Source organism: Empidonax traillii, unplaced genomic scaffold (assembly GCF_003031625.1).
Source record: "Empidonax traillii isolate 1590-97213 ecotype Southwest subspecies unplaced genomic scaffold, ASM303162v1 scaffold69:size3087049, whole genome shotgun sequence".
NCBI lineage: Eukaryota > Metazoa > Chordata > Aves > Passeriformes > Tyrannidae > Empidonax > Empidonax traillii.
The window spans coordinates 813,083-838,762 of NW_020955262.1; the positions used below are offsets into that span (position 1 = coordinate 813,083).

The window sequence follows — 25,680 nt, forward strand, 5'->3', positions numbered from 1 at the left end:
CAGCAGAGATCCAGAACTCCACCGTAATTTTAAGAATGCAGAGCTTTTCTCTGTGTTCATTAAAGAATGTATGGATGATTGCAGGAAAGGTTAAAATAAGGTTTACTGCTGAAGCTGAGCCTGTCACTCTTACCAAAAAGTTACGCACAGCAAAATTGTGCAGCTTGCCTTCTGATGCTTTGTCTCATAGAAACTGTAGGGAACACATCTTGAAAGAGAACGTAAAATGATACTCTTACATTGGCCTTTTAATTAACTATTAATAATAAGAGTGCATTGTTCTAGAGTTCAATAACAGTTTCTCGGTGGATGGTGTGCTAGGCTGATTGCCAGCTATTACAGTATACTCAGAGGAGCATCCTCCACCCAAAAGCTTGGTGAAGAGGAGAAATACTTTAAAGTTCCCATTTAATAGTATGTGCACTATGGAAAAAAAAAAAAAAGATTAAAAAGTAGGCAGAGAAGGAAGATATGCAAATTTTAAGGCAGGCATTGCTCTTAAACACAAATTACTTTTTTTTTTTTTTTAATGGACATTCTGTGGCTAATCAGAACCTGTAGAATAGAGGCACTCCATTTCCTTAATGCTACATCTTAGAAGAAGATCTGGCATTTCCTTAATCAGAATGACTGAGAAAAAGTAACATCTTTGCTAGAGCTACTCTGTGGGCATGGTGCAGTGGGGTTAATTTATTTTTTTATATTTCACAAAATAAAAAGTGTTCTGATAATTGCAGAAACGGACAGGGAAACTTCTGACTTGTCTGTGCCTCAGTGGCTGTTCAGCTCTCTCCTTCTGCAGTCAAGAAAGCAGCCAGAAGCAAGCAGACGAAAAATGTGTTTCTATTTTTCGTTAGGAAAGGAGGAATTAAAGTAGTTTCCCCATGCTGTAAGAACTGGAAGACTGCAAAGGAGAGGGGTGAATTCCATGCACTAAGACAGACCTTTTCAGGAAGTTACATAAGTTAGAGCACTGCAACATGAAAGTTAACATAAGATTAATTGCAAATGAATCATTTGAGTTATTTCCTTGCCTTCTCTAGAGTGTTTGAATATTCCCAAATAAATAATGAGCTTTGAAATATATTCATCTCCTCAAGAGAGACAAAAGTTTCTGTAAACTTGACTTTAGGAAGCATTGCTGCAGGCAATGAAATCTATACAAGCAAACAAAGCCCAGGAGAGAGGTTGCCTTCTGGCAGACTATTAGAAAACATTTCTTTAGCAACTTGCTACATACTTCAAAATAATAACAACTATTATTTTTAAATGGAAATAGTTTCTGTTTGAAGTAGCATTTCAAAAAGCCTTGGGATCAGAGCACGCTGAGTAAATCTTAGCACTAGTTCTATTGAATGTGACTGCAACATGGCTCATAGAACATAACCAGCCATAGCTTGGGTTTTATACACTGACTGAGCTGGAAAGTGTGGGTTGGGGTTTTTTTTTGTTTGTTTGTGTTTTTTTGGAGGCGGGGCGGGATAGGGTGTGGACAGATTCCATGAACTCTGACCAATTTTTTGCTCTGAAGGCCTGGGAGGCTGCAGAGCTTTTCTCTGCTTTCAGGCCAGTTCATTCGATGGTCCTTTTTTTATTAAAGGCCCTGCAAATATATACGGAGGTGAATTCTCCAAACGCTGTGGAAGACAAATAATGCTTTATTGCAACATTTTCCTACTGTGTTAACTTGAAAAGACAACAGAATGCAACTCTTCCTCTAGGAGAATCCAGTAAATGTGGTACAATACCTACCTCCAAGAAGAGCAGCTCTAAATATGTTATATGAAAACTCCTGTTTTATGAGTTGAACTACCTTATTCCACTGTACAGCGGAGATAAGATCTGGACATTAGCAAAGGGCAGGCTGTGGTGAAGCAAGAGGTGTTATCCTGCTGGCTGACAGTTCACTGACAACTTGCAGTGGTCTGACTTGTAGACTTAAAAAATTTTATTATTCCAAGAAACTGTCTAAATCTAAGAAACTGTCTAAATCTGTGAACTTGACATCTGATCTCTAAAAATACATTTTCCCCCCACTTATGCAAATGCCACTAAACATCTGCCTACTTGCAACATTCAACAGAGTACAACAGGAGGAATGTGCAGCTGACATGTAGCATAGAAGATCTATGGGTGAAGTGAGGGTTTCTTAATGTAAAATTAAAAAATAGAGTATGGCATAAAATACAGCAGCACCTATTTACAACCACATTTGGCAGACTGTTAACTTCAACCATTAAAATAATTATTCAAAGTGAGAGAAACATGTAACAATTATATTTAACATTGGTTTGTCAGAAGTTTCTCATTTATTAATTTCACTGACAATGCCTTTAAGAACAATATCATAGAGGAGTATCTTACCATGAAATATAGCAAGTGACAGCTTTACTTTAACCAGAGATTTCTGTTTACTTTCCATGAGTTACTTGCAAATTCTATGCTATGCCTGTTATTAATTGCGGTGATTTAAAAAGTCTTACACTTTGATCTTGTACTCTTGGGATAGGGAGTACAGTAACTTCATGACTGAGTTCTAGACATCTCCTTTTGTAAATCTATTTTGAAATGAGTTACATGGGAGAAACCTTCAGAAATTCAACAAAGTTTTTGTTGTGAAGTCCTGAAATCTCTCTTGGGGAAGTTTCTATTTTAGTGCCAACACAAGGGCAGTGCTTGACTATGGGGATTTAAGACTTGGACTATGGGGATTTAAGACTTGTCCTGCACTTCAGATATCCCTACAAAGTAATAGCAAAAGAATGTGCTGCAATTATAAATAACATCTTAGACATGGCACAAGTGCCATGAATTTATTTCAGATACAGCAAAGAATACAAACAAATTACTGCTAACAACTGCTATTCTAAATATTAAGTTTTCTTCTTAGATGAAGTTTTCTCATTATGTCTCATTATTTCAGTCAGCGTTTAGGCTTTTATGCCTTTTTATTTTTTGAAGAAATGTTCTACCAAAAATAAATAATTAAACCACAGATGAACTGTCAAAAGGGAACATTCATATTTTAACGCAACATTAACATTTTGGTAATTAACATGGCAGTTAATGCTTTTAGCAGATGTAACAACATTAGACTTGTAAATTTTAATTAAAGTTAATGGTTCACGATAGCTGTAGGGATCAGGCATCCTCTCTGGATACTGAAAACATGTCTAATGTGATTAGAAATACTAATTGAAGAAAAAAGGACTGCAATAGTAATGACTGTACTTCTTCATCCTACTAAATTATTACAAACCTGCAGCAACTTTAAAAAATATATTTGTAGGAGGAAGCTTGAAGAGTCAAATGCTCCCCTTGAAGAAATTAAAAGGGGTCAAAAGAACATTACAGATATTTTCTGTGTGTTAGAAGAGGGAAAATCATTAATTGAAAGCCACTGCTCCTTCCTTATCCTCCTGAGATCATATTCCCAAGAAATACTATAAAGTTATTTGGTTACATTTAACATCCCTTTTGGATTTAATGAGGAACTAATGTGTTAGTTTTAATTCCCTCAGAGGGTTTGAATTCCAATAGCAGGCAGAGAAACAGGACTGGCACTGGGAACTGTGACTCAAGTGGACATTTCTCGGGTTAAGTGCAAGTTAAGAGGTTGGTAGTGAGTTCTTTTCATGGCTTGCTGATACATGAAACATTTTAATAAGCACAGGGAAAGGATTAGTTTTACTAAGAGTAATTACAAGCTGCTAGCCACCTATAAAATGCACCCCCATTTTATTGTAAAATGCCAACAATATTTATTTCACTTTTTCTGTGGATTTTTCTTCTCTCGAGCTGGCTCTGAAGTCTTCTGAAGTCAGTAGAAAAATTCTGTAGTCGTTATCCTAGCAAAATTGCAACTAAAAAATCATGCTCTTTCTACTGGGAGTTTCAGCTAATAAAGATTAAACACTGGAAATTAGGTTTGCTTTTTTGACTGACAATAGTTATTTTTAGTATAAATGCAGCTATTCCCTGCTAATGCCGTTAGCTCCGTTTCTGTCAACACCCTTCCAACATCATCATAAATTATTATTCATTTGCATTGCAGCAGAGGCATAGTCTCCATTCTACCAGGCAAAGTGCAAAGACATGGTGAGAGACAATTCTTGTTTGTAAGAACTGCACTCTAACCAGTTGTGACACAGGTTAAGAGAAGGGATGGCAGCAGAACAAATGCTGGTTTATCTTGATTTTGTTTCTATCTGAGAGGCTGGAACAAGAGATTAAGAAATTCAGTCAAGCTCATATGACTGAATAAAGCTATTTAAATTAAATTTATCAACTAACACTGAAACTGAGAACATATTAGTCAAAGACATATTGGTCTCTGGGCAAAGTGCCTACATGCAACGTATATACCCTTTTGTCTTGTGTCAGGACTAAATGGGAACACTGAATGGTGTTTAATTAGTCATGAACCTTGATCTGCATTTTACAAAAGTATATATTTTATTGAGATTTATAGTAGCTGTCCAGTTGTATCACCTGGAATGATACAGTGGATACCATAATACATTTGAATACACACCTCTATGAGGTCTGTGGCTTCACTGACTTGTGTGCTAAATAGACAAGACATGAATTTATCATATCTATAATTTTCCATTGAAAAATCCTAATATACTTTACAAACTTCCAGATATTACCTGTGCTACTATGTAAAAATAAGTTGCTTCTACAGATTCCCCAAGGATTAAACAGTTGGCAGTACAATGGTGTAGATGTCTGATCTACCTAAGCATTAAATCAGGTGGGAGAGGAGAATGAAAGTTATGATTAAAGTTTCAGTAATTTTTCCAAACACTACCTCCTCATTTTCTGGACACCACTGAAGCCAATGGGATTCTGCATATGGATCGACAAACATATTTACATAAACGTATTACTTACAGAAGGAAAGGATGAATTTGACTAAATTTTCTCTCTCTCTCTTTTTTTTTTTTTTTTTTTTTTTTTGGTTAAAATTCCCAGACCCAACAGCTAGGGCCCAGATCTTCAGCTGTGTAAATCAGCATGACTCCACTGAAATCAGAGCAGATACACCAACTTGCACTAGGTAAGAATCTGAACTTCAGTGACACCAGATATACAGTTTGTAGGTTTTATTGGCAAGTACATGTGTACATGTTTATAGACTTGAAGGCAGTTTCTAATCCTGTGTCATATCGTAAACACTACCGCCTTGGACAAACAGACAGAACAATTATTTGGAAGCTGAAGAGCTTACCCACTGCTGTAAGAGTTTCTTTTATATGAATACGTTTCTGTTCTTTGAAGGAATCTCATGCATGAACAACTCTTGCCAGACAGAAGTTAGATAGTTTCTACCATTAGAAAAATGTACTAGTAGTCAGAGTCTGGCATTCAGAGCAGGCTAATCAATTAATTTACAAGGTGGAAAATTAAAAAATATATCAAAGGTATACTTTCCAATGACTAATTAGAAGATCATTGTCACATAGTTACCAAGACCATTACATTTGTAATATTCAAAATAGGTTGGACCTTTAAATAGGTGGAAAGGATGTCCTGGTCAAAACAAAAAAAATCCCGAGAGGAACAGTTTTGGGTTTATGATGAATATTTGTTAAATAGGAACAACTGAGGTAAGATATAATGCAAACATGTGTGTCTGTGCCTGCTTCTTGAACAGTCATTTCCATCGTGTGTGAATGGCAGAACTATCTCTAAACTGCATTTAAACTTGCTGGCTGGATAGTCTATTACTGAAGTTGCTAAAATGAGGGAATGCCCTCAAGGAACACGGGGAATGCCAGGACATGCTGAGGGGAGATGTGGATGGACTGGGGGGTAAAAAACCTGAACCCTGCTCATCTAGCTTGAGTGGAGTGGGAGTCTGGATGGACAGAACAGCCTGTCCTACACTGAGATCAGCAGGTGGTCAATTAACCTGCACCAAAATGTAGTTTTCTTCATTACCAGTAGCAAACTACATGAGCTTAATGTGATAACTGTAGGAAACACACAAATGTTTTCTTCCTTCAGTTAAACAATAATACCTATATTATGATAACAAATAGAAACAGCAGTGTGCTAGGGCAAAGAAAAACTTTGGAAGAAAGAAACGCATTTTGCTGTGGTTCTGTTTATAGCATCAAATTTTAGGAAAAAGTGTTGCACAGAGGGCTTTTTTTAATCACAGTTTTTAAGATCAAAATTAAGAGGCTAGTTGTAGTATTAAGCATTGCCTTGCCAACCAAAACATTAAGGGTTAGAAACAGGTCTGTGGTGTCAGGCTTGCTACTCACATGACACAAGTTACAGGCTGTGTGCTGTGGCAGGAGTGTGTACTGCCCATGCTGCTGCTGCAGCAACAGTGCCAGCTAATCCATAAAGCAAAACCAGCCTTGGCTCCTTGGGAAGCACCCAGGCTCACAGCAGGAGACCATCCAAGACTAGCACGTTCTGAAGGGCAGTGCGTGGGAATACAAAGCTCCTTCCCTGTGGTGGAGCACTCACCTCCCTCTGTATTTGTAACAGAAACCACCCAATGCTCTGAGATGTTACTTCCTGTCCCCTTGTGACAAATCCCGAATGCAGATTCACAGATCATAAAAGTTCTAAGCGGTAATTATTTGCTATAGCAATTTCTGTCCAAACAGCACCTTTTAGGCTTCCTGCCAGGCCTGGTCTACCTGCTAATTTAATTTTATGGCATGTAATTCTTTCACTATAGGAGATAAGGAATGACTATACTTTTATCAATATTAACCAATAAAACAATAAGAATCACAATTATCTTCTTCATGCCTTTCAGAAATTGATAAATCCATTTTCTGTCTCCCTTCAGTCAATTCATTTAGTCATTTATGTTTAAGCTGATCTTTCCTCTTACAGAAGTTTTTACTTATCTTAAATTTTCCTTTTTATTCCTCCTGCCTTCTAGTTTTTTGTTTCTTTTAAAATGATTGTCCTCCACAATTTTGTACCACTGGAAAACTTGTTCATCTTATTATCTCCTTTCTTCATTATTTAAAAAGAGTACATAAACAGCAATGGGCCCAGCACACATCCCTGTGAGATTCTAGTAGAGACCTCCCTCTACTAAGCAAGTGGATTATTTATTTGTACCTTTTTCCCTACCTAATATCAGTTATTATCTCAGTACTAATCCTTTCCTCTTTTTTTGCAATGCAGCCTAATTTCTTGAAGAAATTTTAGTTAAGATTTTTTCAACAAGTTTTACTGAAATACAGAATCTCATATCATCCAAGCTCACTGTTTCCACATATCTTTCCAAAAACTCTCGCAGCTTTCTATGGTATAAAGGGGTTCCCTGTAGGAACCTCTCATAATATCCACATAAGCAAACAATTTTTCTATCCTGCAGGCTTCCTGCTTCTGATGTGTTTGGAAGAGGTTTTACAATAAAGTTTTATACCATTACCAACATTTTCCTTCAAATACTTTTGGCCGGCTTTTCACAGTTTTACGTTTAGCTTGCCAGAGGTTTTGCTATTTTCTGTTTTTCTCATCTGAACACAATTTTTTTTAGTAGTTTCTTTTAATATTATCCTTTATTCTCATGTAGAATTCTGCTAGTCTTCTAAGGAATCCTCTAGCTGGCTTTAACAGACAATAGATACTTACTCAAAAACTCTTATACAGGTAATTTCCTTCTAATTTACTTTTAACAGACTTCTTTGTTTTTATGTAGTCCTCTTTTCAACATTCAGTGTTGCTATGGTAAATTTATTTGGCCTTCTAACTTCTACAAGGGCTTTGAATTTGAATATATTATGATCGAAATTCGGAAATGGTTCTTTGATACAGAAGTTCTAAAGAACTTCTGACGCTCTGCTTGATCTAAATCAGGAGTTCTCCAAGCTCCGCTGGATTGCTCCATTTAATGGTTTATGTTGTCTAAAAAGCTTAAGTCCTGCATAAGGCCCTATCATAATATTTATCCAGTGCAGATATAATGGATCTCTCTTTATTCCTGCTTTCACAGCCTTTCTCATTCCCTATCCATGTCACAGGCAGCTATCCCAGCCTTTTTACTGTTAGTAACGAAGAACCAGGAGAGAGGGAGACTTGAAGCCTGAATTTTCAGGCTTCAAGGACTTACAGCAGAGTAGTTGCTCCTTCTGATTAATTTCCTGTAGTTTATTGATTTGGAGAACCTGAAGAATTGTTAACCAGTGAGCTGTTATGTTCCTATCTCTGTGACCCCAAAGACATCTATTCCCATCCTGCGCTGTCCTACTGAGCTCTTCTGTCTCAAAGTTTTAAAGTTTTCAAATCTATATGTTTCCTGACTCCTAAGTTTATTCTGTTAATGAACATCTCAAGAATCAAGCTGTATAGAGCCCTGGATAATAGTGGAAGCAAGCTAGGAATCATCTGGGGAGTAGGGCTGAATGTTTGAGTTCCTGGTTGACTTTTATGTTGTTACTTAACAGTGTCTAGATGCTTTTAAGTCTAGCAGCTTAGTCCTGAGAAAGGACACTGTTTTCAGTGACAATCCAAGTGTAACATTGCCATTCCAAAGAATATCCTTTGTCCTCATTTGATAGTTTTGATATCCTTGAACCCTGACTATATTTGTAGGTTATGTATATTCACAGACTTCAATTATACAGATTTCAGTGATCAGAAAAAGACCGGTGGAGCTTTCTTAAATTAATGTTGATATGTAAATAGATTTATAATAGCAAGGCTAGTGAAGTGGAGCATTGACTGACAAATAGGGAGGTCTTTGTTCCTTCTGTCTCTGGCCAGTTTGATTCTAGGTGTAAAGCATTTGCTGGCAACACTTTCAAGAGTTGGCAAGACTTAGGGAACAAGACATGTTCCCCTTCCCAGTCCCTAATTCCAGCATGTCTTTGTCCATTTTCTCTAATCCTTTGCTAGCTGGTTAGGCAGTGTCCCCTCTGGCCTATGAGAGAAGCATTTGCCAGACATCAGCCTGCTCCTTAACAATCCCTAAGGCTACTGGATTTTCTGGAGCCTCTTCTGCCTTTCTGATTCTGTCTGATATAGTCTCCATTACAGGGAACACTAGATGAATTTATTTAACTGTAAATGTGCATTGAAAAGTAAAAGAAAACATCCTTCTAAAAATAAACATTTGTACAGCACGGGTCTGAAGACAATCTTCTGCGGTATGTGGAAGATTCATCAGTTTGCAAATTTAAAATTAATAGACACAGTGTAGCTGCGTTTATATAAAAGGCTTTTTGTCTGGTTGTGATGATGAAATAATTAACTAAAGCAGCCTCTTCAGTTTTAGGTTCCCTGAGTCTCAAGCATCAAGAAGAAAATGGAAAAAAACGTCATCTAAGAAGGGTAAGGTTGGAATACAGGAAAGAGAAGATGCTGCAGCCATTGGTAATGTCAGGCTAAAGTAGCCATTGGATTCAGGTGACTAAACAGAGAAGTCAAAATATCATGGAAATGTACAGTGAAATAACAGCATGGAGAAAATCAGAGAAAAAGAATGAAAGTGAAATCAGTGAGTATAAAAATAGGATGAAAGACAAAAAAGCCCAATACAGTCAGATTATTCTCTTTTAATGAATGAATATAGAGAAGGTTTCAAATGCCACCTTGGTCTAGGTTGTGAACTGCTCATTTTCAATCTCGGAGAGTCTAGAAAAGAATCTGGGTATTACAGTACTAATTGCCTTTACCTGTAAAAAAATGATACCTATTAAGACTCAGTATTTTGGGGTCAGCTATGCAATAAATTACAATCTCTCCTTTTTCCATCAGAGGTTCTGCAAATTGGTGACTGTCTTGCCCAACCCAATTTCTGGTTGAGACTAAAGAGAATTTTAGAAATGGAAAACAGTCAGTGGAATTGCTGATTGTAATTCTTTTGAGTAACTCCCTAACATTATATGGCAGACCTATCAAGTTTTCAGTCTTTGATATGTGGGGAAACCTGAAGTATTGGACCTTTTACAAGAAAACAATGCAGGGAATTCTTGTCCAAGACACTGCATTTGCAAAAGAGTTTATCCATTAAAAAAATATATTTTCTTAATTGTGATTCCAATTCATTCTTTTGGACTGTCTTTAAAGAAATAGAAAAAGCACATCAAAGGGGAAGATTATAGTGTATGCCTGATTCCACAGACTGAGTGGTCACCTTGTCACTGTATTTGGCCAGAGACATCAAATGCACCAATGTTAATAAAGAGGAAGTGTGCAGAAAGATAAATAAATGTGTTAACGTCAGGGAAATGAGAGCCAATAAAAATAATTTACTTTCAAACTTCCTTAGATTTTATATCACTGAATACAGCGGAGAAGTCTCAAAGCTGAAAATTTTTGCCTCAAAAGCAGAAAGTATAATGTTGTACAGAGGGAGGTGAAGACACCTTTTTCAGACCGTGTCCCATTTCCTATTTATTTAAATCAAGTACTACTTTACCTGTTACAAGGAAAAAAAACCACAACAAAACCTCCAAGCCCTTATAAGAATTGAAGTTTGGAAAGTACAACTGATTCAAGACAGTTTCAAATTATTGGAGTGCCTATTTCAGATGGCTTTCACACCTGAGGAAGAAGTCATTTCATCACAGTGACCCCTAACCTTACTAAGGAAATTCTGGCCAGCTTTCATACTTTTTCCCTATGGTTGGTCCTTGAGGCTTCTCTTTTGTTAATTGCCTTTCCTTGCCCTGAAGCAGGCTAAACTTTCATGAACCTGAAAAACAGCAGTATTCCTGAATTCAGTATTTTTTATCTAATTAACCCCAGTGAAAAGTAGAAGCTGGTGGAACAGGATTCATCAAGAGTCTGGCCTTTTTTTCCTCCCATCGTTTTTATTTCTCCAAGTACAGCAAAAAAGGAGTTTGAGCCACTTCCAGCCCGTACACTCAGTTAATACCGAACGTCTTGCAGATTATCTCAGTTTACATACAAAACGAGCAAGTACGTTGCTCGACACGCTGTGTGTCCAAATCTGGCTGGGCCAAAGGCTCAAAGCAGTGCTGTTCAGGGCGCTGCAGGAGGAGCAGTCTCTGGCCGCAGAGGCCGGACGGGGTGTTTCTCCCTCTCCCGGTTTGTCCAGGGCAGAGCGGCGCTCCCCGTACCCGCTGCTGCCGCAGTGCTCGGGCCCGGGAAGGCCCCGCTGTGCCCCCTGCTATAAAAACCGTGAGATCAGCGCTCCCTGTCCCAAGGCAGGCACAAACCAGGCCATTCCCCACCGTGCTCCAATCTCCCCGAGCACAGCCCGGCGGGGACACACCCGGACCGGGACAGATCCCGGCGGACCCGGCGCCCCGGGCCAGGCGGGGGAGCGCGGCGAGGCGGGGCCGGCGGCCGCCCCGCCCCATCCTCGGGGATGCCGGGATGTTTAAGGGCCCGGCAGGAGCGGCGGGGGAAGGAGAGTTTCTCGGGGCTGTTGTCGGTATCCGTGCCGCCCGCAAGGACTCCCGTTAGGCGCCCAGCGCTGGCGCGGCCTCCGGCCCGACGCGCCGGGCGAGCCGAAGAGGAGCGGCGACCAGTGCCGGGCCCCCGCGGCAGGAGCAGGCGGAGCCGCGCTGTCCGGTGAGCGGGGCGGCGGCGGGGCCGGGGGATGCGGGGACTGGGGTGTTCCCGGGGGGTCCCGGCGGCCCCGCTCGCGCTCTCGGGGCCGCTCCCCGCGCTGCGGGGGCCGCCGGCGGGCCCGCCCCCCACCGCCTCCCATTGGCCGGCGGGGCCCCGGAGCGCAACACCATTGGCCGCGGCAGCTGCCGCTCCGCCCGCGCGCGGGGAGGGGCGGCGCGGGGCTGGCGGAGAGAAAGTTTGTGCGCGGCCGGGACGGGACGCGACGGGACGGGGGTGACGGCTGCGGGCGACCCGGGCTGCGCTGGGGGCTGAGCTGCCAGCAGGGCACTGCCGGCCCTGTCCCGCGGCCAGAGGGCGCCGAGCCGGTGTGTTTGTGTTTGTGTTTTTGTGTGTGTGTACCGGCCGGGGGAGCGGTTCCACGAGCGCTGCCGTGGCGTTCCGGACGGCGGCGGCTGCCGCGCTGCCTCCGCCAAGCGGAGCGGGCGGCCGGGGACCCTGCCCGGCCCTGCCGCGTCCGGCTGCCCGGCCCCGCTTCTCTACCGCTCTGGGTTGCTCGGGTGCCTGTCGCCAGCTTCCCGGGGTGTACCTCTGCGTGTTCCTTGGTTTCCTCTAGGCCCCCTGACCCGCTGGGAGCCCCCGGGAAGGCGCTGGGGGTGCTCGGCCGGGGTCCCGTCGGTGCGGGCAGCGCGTCCCCCGTCCTGCTCCCCGCCCCGTGCGGACCGGACCGGCTCCCCGCGATGTGCGGGGCTGCGGGAGCTGAGGCTAGGAGGGGAACGCTGGAAGGGAGGCATCCTCCGTCTGCTGAGGGTGTCCCCCCTCCTGGACTTTGCCGAGCGTCCTACCGCGGTTATTTAGTACTGGCCCTGCCCTGCATTCTGTTCTGTATCCTGCGAGCTGTACCTGCCTGGCCTTCGGGTTCAGAGGTTCAGGAAGCTGTTGTGTCAGCGGAACGTGCTTCGCTTTTGATCTGCGTTTTGTGAGCAGCATCGCTTCTTGAATGATAGAACTTTAGATATTCACCTTAGTTCTGGTAAAAGATAATGGGGAGGGGGTGTTCATTAATCACACAAATATGTGGTTATTATTAGAAAAAAAGTTTCTTAGTTTTTTTTCTCGTGTTGCACCAACTCCATGGTAACTGTTTTATTACCTCTAAAGTGATATCAGTGTTTTCTCAGATTGCAGTGGTAGCATCACTTCTTGGGAAAGGTCACACATGCACAGTAGTTTCACTGACTGCAGTGGGTATGTTTGCCATATGAAGTTGTATTACAAGCTTGAGATGCAGAAATTAGGGTGAATAATATGGTAACCTATAAAATATGCACTTTGGATTATTAGATGATTATATTGGATGAGTAGATTTGCAAATTCGATCAATCAAGACAAATGAAATTTAAAAGCATTTTACTTTCCAGGCTATTTAGCAGACAATTCAAATGTTGCAGTGCTGTAGAAATGTCTGTATTTGAAACTTGCATTGGCTTAAGAGAGAGGAAATGCGGTAGAAAAGAGCCATTAGTTCAAGGGCTGTGGAAAACTTAGGCAGAGAAAGGAAAACTGCTGTGTTGTGGAAAGAGGGAAACTTACAAGCCGTGTCCTACAGCTTTAAAGTAAGAATGTGAAGCCCTGAAAGTTTGTTTGTTTTTCTTTTTTGATACTGGAAGAAAGAATAATATCTAAGAGCACTGGTTCTTTAGTTTCAAAACACGAGGATGCTGTATTTATAAATATTTGATGTTTGGATAGATGACTTCTCAAAGCATACTTAAGAGATTTTTCACTGTAAGAGTGGAAATACTGCTTTTGTCCTAGATATCTTGTATTCACCACACCACTTAGTCACTGCATTAAAAAAATAATTTGAGAACAAATCAGGGAATTCTATTGAACTCAATTTTTTTGTTGTTGACTTATCAGAGGGTCTTCCAGGGTCTACAAGAATTAAAAGCTTGTTTCAAAAGAAGAAAAAAATTTAACCTTTTGGAGTTAATCTGAAGGCCCGTGAGCAAATGAGAGACTCAAACGAAAAACAGAGTGCAGGAAGTTAATTGCTAATTTTACTGTGACCTGTGCTATCTTCTGATTTGTTAGATAGATAGCCTATCCATGCCTTCTTTTCTTGAGTAAGAGTTGAGCTCAGTTGCACAAAATATAGCCAGTCCTGTGTATTTGTCTGCAGAGACAATTTGGAGAGGCAGTTTGTTCATATGTGCAAAATCCACCCACATTTAATAAACTCTAAGTCCCGTTCTCTGCGTTTATACCAGCTCTATATTCAGTTGTATTGCCATTGATGCCGTGTTGCCTCCTGAAGTTTGACGTTCCAAACATCTGTGCTGAGTGGTTGAGTTCATGTTACCTTGGAAAGTCCCCTAGGCAAAGTCAAGCTGCAGTAACAACTTCTCTACCTCCAAGGGAGTTTTTCCTAGTACCCAAAAATCTTTCCTGATTACCGAGGAGTAGGATTTCCGAGGGGGTGGGGATTATCTTGTGCAGGTTCATGTTCTGGATAGTCATAGGAGTTAACTGACTAATTTCCAGAGAATTTGTTCAGTTTAGCTGCGTTCCATCTGCTTTGCAACAGAGATGAAAATAACTGACCAAAATACCAAAGTGGTGATAAGGGCAGCCTTTAGAGCACTGATTTGCTGTGTTTATCACCATTTGACCTCCCTGGCCACATGGGAAGGAACTGAGCCCTAGACTGAAGTACATCATCTTGCTATGTGTTTCCTATTTTAGTAAGTATTAAAGTGATTCTTCCTGTCAGGTTAGTTAAAAAAGCGTCAAAGAAGCAATGCTATTGAAATGAGTTGCTTCTCTGGTAAAGAACATCCTGTACATCTGTCTCTAGCATGTGAGACGTAACTGTGATTCAGTTGTGATTTTTGTAGCTAGAAAATACGCAGTATATTTCAAGTGTCATTATTCCCCGTTGGGCAAACAGAACACATACTTATGTAAGGGAATTTGTTATAAAACTTTAAACAAGACATTAAAAAGGGGAGTTGTTAAGAAAATACTACAAATAGTCATGTTAAAACCTGATTGCATGTAGCTAATCTTGTGATATTAGTGATTTTCTTGCTTTGGATTACAGGTGACAAAGTAAATAGACTGCTTGCATCATAGGGCTTTTGGGAGTCTGCATTCAAGCCTCTTTGCTTTAAACTGCTTGGAATTATTTATAACAAAGTTATTGCTGTCTTATTTAGTAGCTGGATTTGTGTTGCACCAGACTAATTACTTCACAATGTCATAAAAGTACATGTAGAGCTTGTAGATTAGGTTCTTACTGAAGTCTTTGGGAAGATTTGAGTTGGGTACTGTAAAGTGTTGATGAACCAGTCTTTTCCAGTTCATTTTAATTTTCTGTTGTCAGTGTACAGTGTTGACAAAATAACTGATTCCTAGAAAGCTGAACTCAAAAACATCACAGGTGAACTTAAAGTTAATTCTAAGATAAGAATTAACTTGTGGTGGGAAAATGTATAGCATTCTGCCCTGTAGAGGCCCTTCTTCTGTAGCCTTTTTGTTCTCATCTGAGAGCAGATCCAAAAAAGGAGTTGTCTTTGCAGCAGTGAACTTCCAGTCATTGCCCTGACTGAAACTCAGAACCGTGTGTTAGGTGCGTGGGCTGTGTGTGAAGTTCATGGAGACAAGCAAGACTTCACAGGAGGAGCAGTGAGCAGCCTGCAGACAGTGCTGAATACACAGCTAGTCACTGAGGATACTCCGGAACCACAAATGGTTTTCAGTATTTTAGGCAGTGGTGGTTTAGTATAAAACACAGAAACAGCTGTGAGCTGAAGTGTTGGCCTGCCTCAGAAGTGAGTGTGCTGGCTGCTACCTGCTTTTCTTCTGAAGCCAGGGATCCTGGGTTACTCACTGTTGTCATACATGGTTTTGGGATTCAAAGGTAATGCTGCTCAGAGGATCACAGTAAGCCTGTTAAACGTGGTTGGTGTTTCTTTTCTTTATAGTGCTTCATTCATTTTTATCGTCTTTGGGCTAGCAGATTTTAAACTATATACTGCAGGTAAATCTTTTTCAGCTTGAGAATGTGCATTAGCACCTGCAGTAAGGTGTTATCTTGCACTGCTTTGTAAGATATTTAGACACTGTGGAGTTTGTTGTTAAATGTGTTCTTCATCACCTGCACCAACGTGGGTGTTGGTCACCCACATCAGACACAGCTGTGGCACAGTGTTATCCACCCAGCCTTCCCAACTGGATGTATTTTCCCTCTACCTAGCCATAATGGGTTTATCTGACAGTGCTTCTAGTCTTTTAAGTTGTCCTGCATATTTGTTAACTCTTGTGTGAAGCTCAGCTGTTTACACTTAGAGTAAATGTCTTCAGCATCTCTGTGTGAATAACTTGTTTTTACAGGTGCATTTAAACCCATCCCTTCCTTATGGAAATTAGGGATAGATCTCTTCGTTCTCTGCATGAGGGAGTTGTGAGGTTTTGTGGTAGTAATGGTTTATAAATCATGCCTTAGCTTCCTTTTTTCTGAAAAATCTTTGTGTTTTTTTTATTTTTTCCCTAGTTTGACTTGTTACCCTGGTTTATTCTCCCTGCATTGAATTTGCTTCCTAGTTCTACTTTTCCATACAGTGTTTTGTTGACGGAGCTCTTGGCTTGTTGAATCAATTGCCTTCTCTCTGTGCTGGCTCTTGCCTTCCAGTTAAAGCTTTTTTGAGTTGAAGTGGTTGTTCACCTCCATGCTGAGGGTGAAATACAGTTAAATGTGGTGAGTTAACATTCATACTGTTGCCAGAAGGGAGATGTTGTTTCTTCTACAGTTCCCTTCCTCCATCTCCCATCCTTGAACTTGCCCTGTTTTTTTCTCTTGCGCTCAGCAGACTCCTGCATGCCCTGGTTCTGCTCACAGCTTGCAGAGCACAATCCCAGGTGCTTTAGAGAATTAAATCAGCTCAGCACCAGGTCCAAAGAGTTAAAGATGGCAACATGGGAACATGTGGCAGAGAAAGGGAGGGAAAAGCAAGACCTTTTGTGTTACTGAGCTATTAGATTGACTTGTATAATTTCATGTTAGAGATGGAATTTGACAGTAGATTGAACTGATCCAAATCAGGGCTGCTGTAGTCTCAGCTATGTCTTCCCTTCTGTCTTTTGCCATCACGATTCTGTCCTTCTCCCTGCAATATGGGGAAATGAACTGGGAAAAAGTGACTTGTGGTGAAGGTTAGTTTTTAGCTTGTTTCAGTTCTCTTACCAGGTGTCTGGGTAGCCACAGGAACTTCACTGGAAGGAGGGATCTGGGAGTCATGGGTGCAGGCAGGGGAAGCAGCAGCATCATGTAACCAGTTCATGCCGTTTTAGAACTTAATTCTTATGCAGGCAGGAGCACAGCAGAGTGCAATGTGGGCTGAAGAGTCCTCACAGTATCCTGGTTAGATACAGTACTTGGTTCCCTGTAAAACTTTTCACTGTGACGTGATCGTGATCCACCTATGTCCTTTATAACTGGCTATTCAGTATAAAGAAATGGGTTATCAGATTCCTTTCAGGTGAATTGACATTAAATGAAAACATAGCTGTTGCTCAAGCAGTTTCAGTTCATATGAAGTAACAAAGAAATGGTTCAATAAGGGGCAAGTCAGTGCATGTACAACCCTTCGGGAGCACCTTGCAAGATAAGCAATATACTTGAGTGACATAATTGAAATAGGGAGAAGTAAACAAAGGATAACGTCTTAAATTCTTGCAAATGAATGAAGAGGAAGGGGAGCAGACTTGTGAAGAGGGAGGGCTTGGACTTTAATCGTCTATTCAGACAACACTGACAGAGTTAACTCTTAGTAGTTGGGGGAAGACGGTGACTGCCATGTGTGTTTTCAGGGTTGGAGTGCAAATATACTTGATAAGTTGGGCCAAATGGATTAGAAAATTGCATGTGAACCTTTACTATATTCTTTTAGTTTTTTGCAAATGGATGATTTGTGTATGGCTGCTTCTGTTCTTGCTAGAATCAACTTTTATCCCAGCTTAACTATCTGTGTGTTCTTTGACTGCTTTGACTGAACTACCCATGAGTGGGGAATTTGGATGTACATTTGCTGGAAAACACAATATCTCTGTATAGTTAGCTATGTACTTGCAGAGTAACAAGGTCTGGGGGATTTGTATTGTCCAGATTCAAGGCTGTCTGTGTGGGGAGAGAAATGTCTTGTGAGAGTATTGATCTGGCTTTTAGGAGCTGTTTCTAAAATTAAGGCTAATCCTACTTGAATATAGATGTATACAGATTTGTATTCGATAACTTTCATCATTTTAGAAGTTGCATATACAACTTTCCTCTTTTGTGGTTGCTTCTGCAGAGAATTTGACGAAGGAGTATGTATTTTCCACACTTTAGAATACCTTTTTTTTTTTTTCTGGACAGTGTGAAGCAAATATTTGCTCTTAGCTGGCAGTGGTAAAAATTAAATATTCTGTGTACACACATACTTAGGTATAGATGTGCAATCTGTAAGAATGTGCCGATGTGTGTATGTGTGCATATATATATATATTACTGTGCATAAATACAGTGTGTGTATACATACATATATATATGCATCCTAATAGGGATAAATGACTTTTTATTGTGATAATGATTAACATGGTCTTCCAGTACTGAGTTTGCTTTATCTCTTGCCTATTAGTCTTGGCAGAGTTCAAGCGGGTGTCATCTTACATGCATTTTGAGTTATTAATGCTTGCATATAAAAATACATATAAATATAAACATTATAAATTGCAGCTACACCCAGTGTTGAGTGGGTGCTGAAGTGTTGATCAGTGTTGGTGACCTTACAAAGCATAAGGGCTGGGTTTGACCAGCAAGCCAATTCCCTCCAGTGGCCAAGCTTTTCCCTTAAAGAGGTAAAGAAATTACTTAAGTCTGGTATATAAACTAGTACTGTGGCTGTTTTTTAACTTGCTCACATCAAGCTGAAGGGCCAGGCTGTCATTTCTGGGTCTGAAGTTTGTCTTCTCCCATGAGCTATGTGGCTTTAGTCTCAGAGCTGAGGGCTTATGTCAGTGTGACTCTCCAGGTAACAGAAGTGCTGGAATTGGACTGGCACGCTTGGGCTCCCTGGCACAAGCTGCTGGGATTAACACTGGCATGGTGGGCTGCCTGACTGTGTTTGGGATATTCAGTAAGGCATTTGGAAATCTAAGCCCTTGTTTCCAGAGCACAGGCTTTTTTCAGGTTCAACCAGGGTGACTCTTTGAATATTCTACCTGTGTTTAAGTTGTGGTTTTGGGTAGCTGGGAGTCAACACATGATATAAGCAAATGGGAATATTTCTTTAGCCTGTGTGCTTCTATGCAAACTAGTATTAATATATGTTGGGTTTTCCCCCCCCCCCTCAGCTGAGGATGATCCTTTTCTTTGAATTTAGCTAGCAAAAATAGTTGAGAAGCTGAGTTATCTAAACCTTGCTGTTTTAAATCCAAGTTAGATACTGAAGAATTTAGCTTGATTCTGAGGAAAAAAAAAAAAACAGTGTGTAGGGTATTAAATGGGTAATTGTTTTTGGAGAGCCTTGGCTCTAACCTAACTCAAATACTGGCTATAGTAAAAACTAAAAATACCTGCCTTCAGTTGATGGTGTAATCCAGAAGTAAACATAGTACATTCCTTCGTTTGTGAACAGCAGCGAAATTGACTGTGTGCCTGATCAGTACATTGTGAACTGGTGTAACCTCATGTTTCTCTGTGTTAGCAATTATGTGGAGTAGTTACACCTATATTTTGCAGAAAGAAAGAAGACTGAGATTCTCAGATTCTCAGCAAAACTGTAACACTGAATATTCTGTGAAGTAGCTGCTACTTTTGTGTTTTTCTTCAAGTGTAACTGTTCCTGCTTTGACATTGATTATTGTATGTTCTCACTTAAGATGAAAAATTGATAACCAGGTGCTTAGTGTGTAGCTAATGGAAACCATGTATCTTTGAGATTATTAGTGATGTTTTCTATAGTGAAAACACAGTATTTTTTGTTGTTGTAAAACTTGCTATATGTTAAAGCAATACCGTTTTTGCCTCAATACCGTGAAATGTATTTCAATGTGAATGCTTTAAGGACTTGAAGCTGTGAAACTGGTGCTTAAAAAAAATGTTTCATGTGATCAGTCAGTGCATGTAAGCTTTTTCTCCTGAAGTAATTTCATCATGTTTATGAAGACTTAGTTGCTAGACTTAAGTCACAAGGATTTCAAGTTTTTCCTAGGTATCTTTCTTTTTAAAATGTTATTTTAAAATACATTCCAGTGAACTGAAAGCGATGAGCTCTGGCTCCTGCTCAGGATTGTGTCCTCTGCTCTGCCTAACACTCATGGGTAATCCCACCTCTACTCTAGCAGCCTGCTAGTACAACCTAGGAAGCTGAGTGCTGGCTGTGGGATGTGAGTTTTGGATATGGGAGTGCACCCTTGCCTTTTGGGTTGCGTTATATCTTTGCGTAATCTTCAGACGTGTGACAGGTGGCCACTGAGGAAGTGAGTAGGGACAGCGAGGCCTGTTTGTGAAGGAAGGAAAAGGTGTTACAGTTCAGGCAGTTGTAGTTTGATAGTCTGACTTACTGGTGAGGACTTGGCTTCCTTTAGCTGTCTTGAGTAAAGAGTGTCAATTAGAGGAGTTCCTGTGCAGTTGCGATTTCAAATGAAAAATGAGTTGTGTTGTCTTTATCCCCAGGTACTCCTCGTGCATCCTTTATGTGCAGGTGCCACCTTCTGTTTAAATCAACTGAAAAAGTCTGAGATTTGAGATATTAGCCATTAACTAAAAGTCATCTCATAACTGTAAAGTATTAGCAGCCATAATCTGAGTATAAGATCTAGTGTATATGGTTGTGTCCTGTGGTCACTGTTGTGTGCAGACTGTCTGAATCCAAATGATTTTGATCTTCAAAATGGTAAACATCATCTTTGCAAGAGAAAGTATTCAGAAACTCTTTCATTGTTCTTTTCTTTGCAAGTGGTGTTCTGTAGGCAAGGAGTCCTTTCCCTCTGCATAGTTGGTTTGAGACAGTTTAGAAACAGGAGTTAGTTTGGCTCTTTGGGGGTTTTGGAGGGTGATGGTAGTTGGCTCACCCCTCACCTCATCTGTTGTCTATTTTCCATGAACCATTATATGTTGTGGTGATGGATTTGCAGAAGAAGACCTTTGTGTTACTTGTTTAAAGGGGTGACAAACATGTCTCAAATAGATGTGTTTTGTGATTTTCATTTCAATTTTAAACAAGCATGGACTCTTTGCAGTATTTTTAGTCTCTTTCAATTGTAAATTAGAACTTGAAAACCATCTTTGTAAGAGTAACAATTACAGCCTCAGTTAGCCTTTAAAGATGATCAATATTATACCTTTACATTTTTTCCTCTGGACTTAAGGTGAAAGGCATGCCTCACAATGAAAAGTCTTCAAGCAACAAAATCCACCTCTTGCTTATGATGACAAACAGTACAAGATTCACTTTGCATCCTTGCTGTATTTTTACATCCTTGAGATTTTGTATGATCAAAATGCCAAATTTCTCTAAAGTGTGTATCTATCGTGGCAGTCTTCAAAGACAAAAGCAAATTAAAAAAAAGACTAACTTTTACATACGGACATAAGATACTGATCTTTGTCTTTCTGCAAAAGTGACAAAAAATCCAGAAGGTCATCTTCCATGCTTCATATGGTGGAATGTGTTACCTCTTTGGTCTGCTTGTTTTTTATTATAAAACCACAGAAGGTAGAGCTGCTGGCAGTGATAATATGACTTCTCCCATTTCTACTCTTTTCCCAGATTTAAAAAGGGGAAAAAAAAGAGAGAGATCAAGTCCCAGACATTTGCACTGATGTGTCCCTGACCACTTAGAGAAGATGAATGGGTTTTATAATTCCTGGATCAACATACAACATCTAAACATTTCAATTTAGATTTCATTAATCTTGGGTAACTATTTACAATAGGGGATAAAGGGTTTTGTGTTTACTTCTTTTCCCTAGGCGTTTTGATACAAGTGTTTGACCCATAGGAATTATCTTTTGGTGTATTACATGGTCAGGATTTTCAATACTTAAACATATTAGTAAAACACACACAAAACTTTAAGAAGAAATATTGATGCTATTGAAAAGATTAAAATTCTTATAAAGACTCTTCAAAATAACACTTCAGAAAAGAACTATTGCCTTTTTAGCAGTGATAGAAAGATCTCTACAACAAGAAACTAGCAAAAGATTCCTTATTTCTTCCTCAGAATTTGTTGCAACTGGATAAACCCCTGTGAGTCTACCCGGGGAATTTAGATGAAGCTTTGTGATAACAGTTTAATTTTCAGTGCTTCTGTGTTATGATTTCTTGCCTTGGAGGGGAGGCTGTATGGGAGATGCTTTCGCACTTGCCAGAAGTGTTAGTGTTGGTGTCCTAGTGCTGGCTGAAGGATTGCCTGGTCAGTGGTGTGCCCTGTCTCTGCCAGCTGAATTGTCCTTTCTCAGCATGATCCCTCTGACGGTCTTAGAAGCCTTGGCAATTCCTACCTCCTTTTTTTCTGCCTCTCACTGTGGTTTGATAATTGAGGGGGTTTCATTTATTTATTTATTTTATTTTGACCTGCCTGCAACTGGGTTTTTTTCGCATCTTTTTGGTCTTTGGCCTAGTTGTGGTTAATACGTTAAAACTGGAAGTTGCTGCCTGTATGCTTCGTACAGTGGGTGGGAAGGCAAAACCTAAAGGGACCTTTAGTTGCCCTGGAGGGTGGCTGTGGTTTGGTGTTGAGAATAGCTGATGGCACTGGGATGGTGGGGGGTGACTGCTTTAAGTGGGCCACGGAGAGGGCATCACTAGTGATTCGTTTGTGTATCCAATCCACTGCTTAATACACAAGGTGGAAACTTTGTACACACGGAGAAACTTTGCAGAGCTACTTTGTGATTATTTTGTCTGTTAGTAGTGTTATCACAATAATACTGCAAGAAGAACAACACTATTGTGGACATGAGCTGTTCGTTAGTTTCTTAAATATTTTGCAATCAAATCTTCCTAAGATTTTCTGCTTTCTGTTATTTCTAACCCTTTAATGCTCTATAGATGTTACTGGGATGATTTGCATGTATTTTAACAGCTAGTAAATTCTGTGCTTTCATGCTCAATTTTAAATGCTATTTGAGAAAACTTTATGTACCCACTAAACAAAGATTTGTGGAATGTAAATAGCTTTGTATTCAGAAGTACATAGATTTAGCAGAAGAAATTTATCATAGGAAATTTCCTAATGTTAAATGTTAGGAGGCATCATAAAAAGTGCTTTATGTCTAACTATCTCTAGAACATTCAGGATTTGGAGTAGGAAATAAGAAAATAAATAAAAAATTGAAAAGAAAGAATGTCAGAAACATGACTCTTGTTCCTCCAAAGGTCTTGGCAGGTTTGACCAGGTAATAGGCAGAGATACTTCATATTGGTGTGATGAAAAAGTTGTTTAGGGCTTGCCCCTTATTTGTATGGAAGTTTATTTCATTGTTTGCATTCTAAGCTGTAAGGGAACTTTGTTGTCTTCATCTGCACAGAGGTGGCCCATGTAGGTGCCAGCAGCACTGGTACTGCACCTGCTCCTCTCAGCAGTGTCAAATAGCCTGAGAAAGGATTCACTTAGCTGAGGGAAAAAAACCTCCTGAGTATTTGTCGTTTTGTCTCTGCTGTTCTTCCTAGTAATGATTCAGTGCATTTTGCAATGCTTATGATGGGTCAAAGCCTCGTGTCTCTGTCCTGGGAACTTGGCAGGCATCTTTCCTCCCATCTTACTCATGGGAAATGATAAGTGCATGTCTGAGAATAGAGGCTGTACTTCTAATATGGTATTTCAAAGGCCTTTTAGCTAGCTTGTCAGAATGTAGTTAGTGTTCCTGCTTAGCTTTTTTTCTATTTAGATGCAACCAGTCTTGCATACTGCCTAGAATCTACAGATTTTGCAGCTTGAGCAGTATGTGTGCTGCAGTTTTAAGTCTCCTGCTGATCTGCTATTTCCCGTGCTGTGCATAGGTCCAAGGTACTGGCCAACAGGTATTTGTAAAGTTAAACAGGTGGTTGGTGACTCTGAGGAATAATGGGATGATACAGCTGTTGTTAGACAGAGATGTTCGTCTGGTGCAAGTAGTTTTAATTCACACTTTTTAATAATAAGTTCAGATGTGTATAGTGATTGATTTAATTTTATAGAATAACTAAACATAAAAACCCCTCCTTCCCCAAACAGGGCAGGGCTGGAATAGTTAAATGTTCAAAAACTCAAGGGTACAAATGAGAACATTAATTTCTTTGTTCTGCTTCTGATTTTCTTCAATCATAAATACAGATTGAATTACAGTGTAATGACTGTATTTTTCTTTTCAGGACATAAGGAACACTTGTACATTACAGAATGGATGAACAATCACAAGGCATGCAGGGGCCTACTACTGCTCCACCGTTTCAGCCACAGGTACATATATCTTTTTTTTTTTTTTAAATTTATTCAAGAGTGGATGCTATGATTTCTCAAATAGAGGAAGAGATAATTTTATTTCTTGTTGAAACAATGAAACTGTAAACAGACACAATGTGTTCTAGTTATCCTGTAATTAACTGTAATAGTGTACCAGCATGTACTGATGCATGAAGTTATTGCTGCCCAGGTGTGGGACTTTACACTTCCCTGTGTTGAACTGCATAAGGGTTCTGTCAGCCCATTTCTTCAACCTGCTGAGGTCCCTTGGGATGGCATCATCAGCTATTCCTCCTGTTTTTGTGTCCCCAGCAAACTTGCTGAGAGTGCTCTTTGCCCCATCATCGATATCATTAATGATCATGTTAAGCAGGATTGGATCCAGTATGGACCTCTGAGGTATGCTGCTTGCTACTGGCCTCTAACTAGACTTTGTGCCATTAGAAACTCCTTTTCTATTTGAAATTAAGTGCCTGGAAGCTCTGGCCTAGTCTGTTCTCTGCCAGGTTAAAGCACTGTACCTCATTACTTCCAAGGACATTTCAGAAATGCGGGTACTGAAACACTCCCAAACCTCTTTGCATATTGTGAAAAGGATAACAGGAGGAGGTAAAAAATCTGAGGCCTTAGACTTCTAAGCTATAGACCTTTTACAAGAGTAGAATTTTTTTTGTTTGTTTCTCCAGAAGCTGAAGAACAATAGTTTAAGTTTCTTCTTATGCAGAAGACATTGCACGTCCTTGCTCAACATTGCTGTTTTGCTCTCTGTTGACTAATTTGATAGTATTCCCCTAAAAATGAGGGCTCAGAGCCCTGTGGGTGTTCAGTGTGCACACAATAGACTTAAGGAGTGAAACATTTTGTTTTCTGTTTCATTCAAATTCTTTCCTAAAAATGTGTAACTTGCTTTGAAGTTTTTCAGTGGTATTTCTTAAGCCTTTTTCCTGTGTGGTAATAGCTAATTTTAAAACAATAATTCACGTTCTTCAGGGTGGTATTTCCCATTAAGGTGGTAGCCTTGTCATACTAGTACTCAGTACCAGGGTGGAAATCTAGGGAAATCTTCTGCAAAGCTTTACAGTCAAATTTTGAGCTGGTTCTTTGTATAAGTTTGGATTCTAAAGAAACTTTATTGAAGCATTGTATGTATGGAACAGTGTAGTTTCCTTGGGGATTTCACTGGTAACTTTTCCAAAAAAAATAATTTTTCTGCTGCAGTTTCTCATTTTGGAGCTGGATGTTAATCTGCTTAATGTTATCTCAACCTGAGAGAGCTTACTTTTATAGGGTAGGAATCCTCACAGAAGAAACCTGATTCGACGTGTGTAAAAAGCGTGTGGTATGATTTCTTCAGCAGAAAAGCCTGTCTCACCCCACTCATAACTGCTTATTAGAATCTCCAAATTGCTGCAGTTCAGCTATTTGGCTATATTTTTGAACTGAATCTGGGAATAATTGAAAAACAAACAAGTTGGTTTTTCATTTTAATTGAGCAATCCAGATCAGTTTATGACTCAGTATAGTGCACTATGGTGATGCAGCAATAGTGAGCAAGTTTCAGTGGGAGAGAACAAGGACCTCCTGGGAAGGCTTGATGACTGGAGAAGTGGATGTGGGCTGGGCTCCTTGATTGTAAGATACAGTGTTTTGGTGCATAAAGAC

General features: G+C 40.2%; 1 protein-coding gene across 5 annotated transcripts in view; it reads left to right on the forward strand.

The window, feature by feature from the left end:
* The first annotated feature begins 11,412 nt into the window (after nucleotides 1-11,412).
* The window catches only part of NEK7 (NIMA related kinase 7), a 77,995-nt gene continuing 63,727 nt past the window's right edge, over nucleotides 11,413-25,680 (forward strand). For 3 of the 5 annotated variants that reach the window (XR_003570843.1, XR_003570844.1, XM_027880401.1), the window contains exons 1-2: nucleotides 11,413-11,526; nucleotides 23,928-24,015. Coding sequence is in view for 3 of the 5 variants with exons in the window: in XM_027880401.1 (XP_027736202.1) it covers nucleotides 23,956-24,015 (60 nt within the window). In the remaining 2 variants the exon portion in view is untranslated. Of the gene's footprint in view, nucleotides 11,527-11,742; nucleotides 11,762-22,611; nucleotides 23,584-23,927; nucleotides 24,016-25,680 lie in introns of those variants that run through there. The other 2 variants (XM_027880403.1, XM_027880402.1) reach the window with 2 other exon arrangements.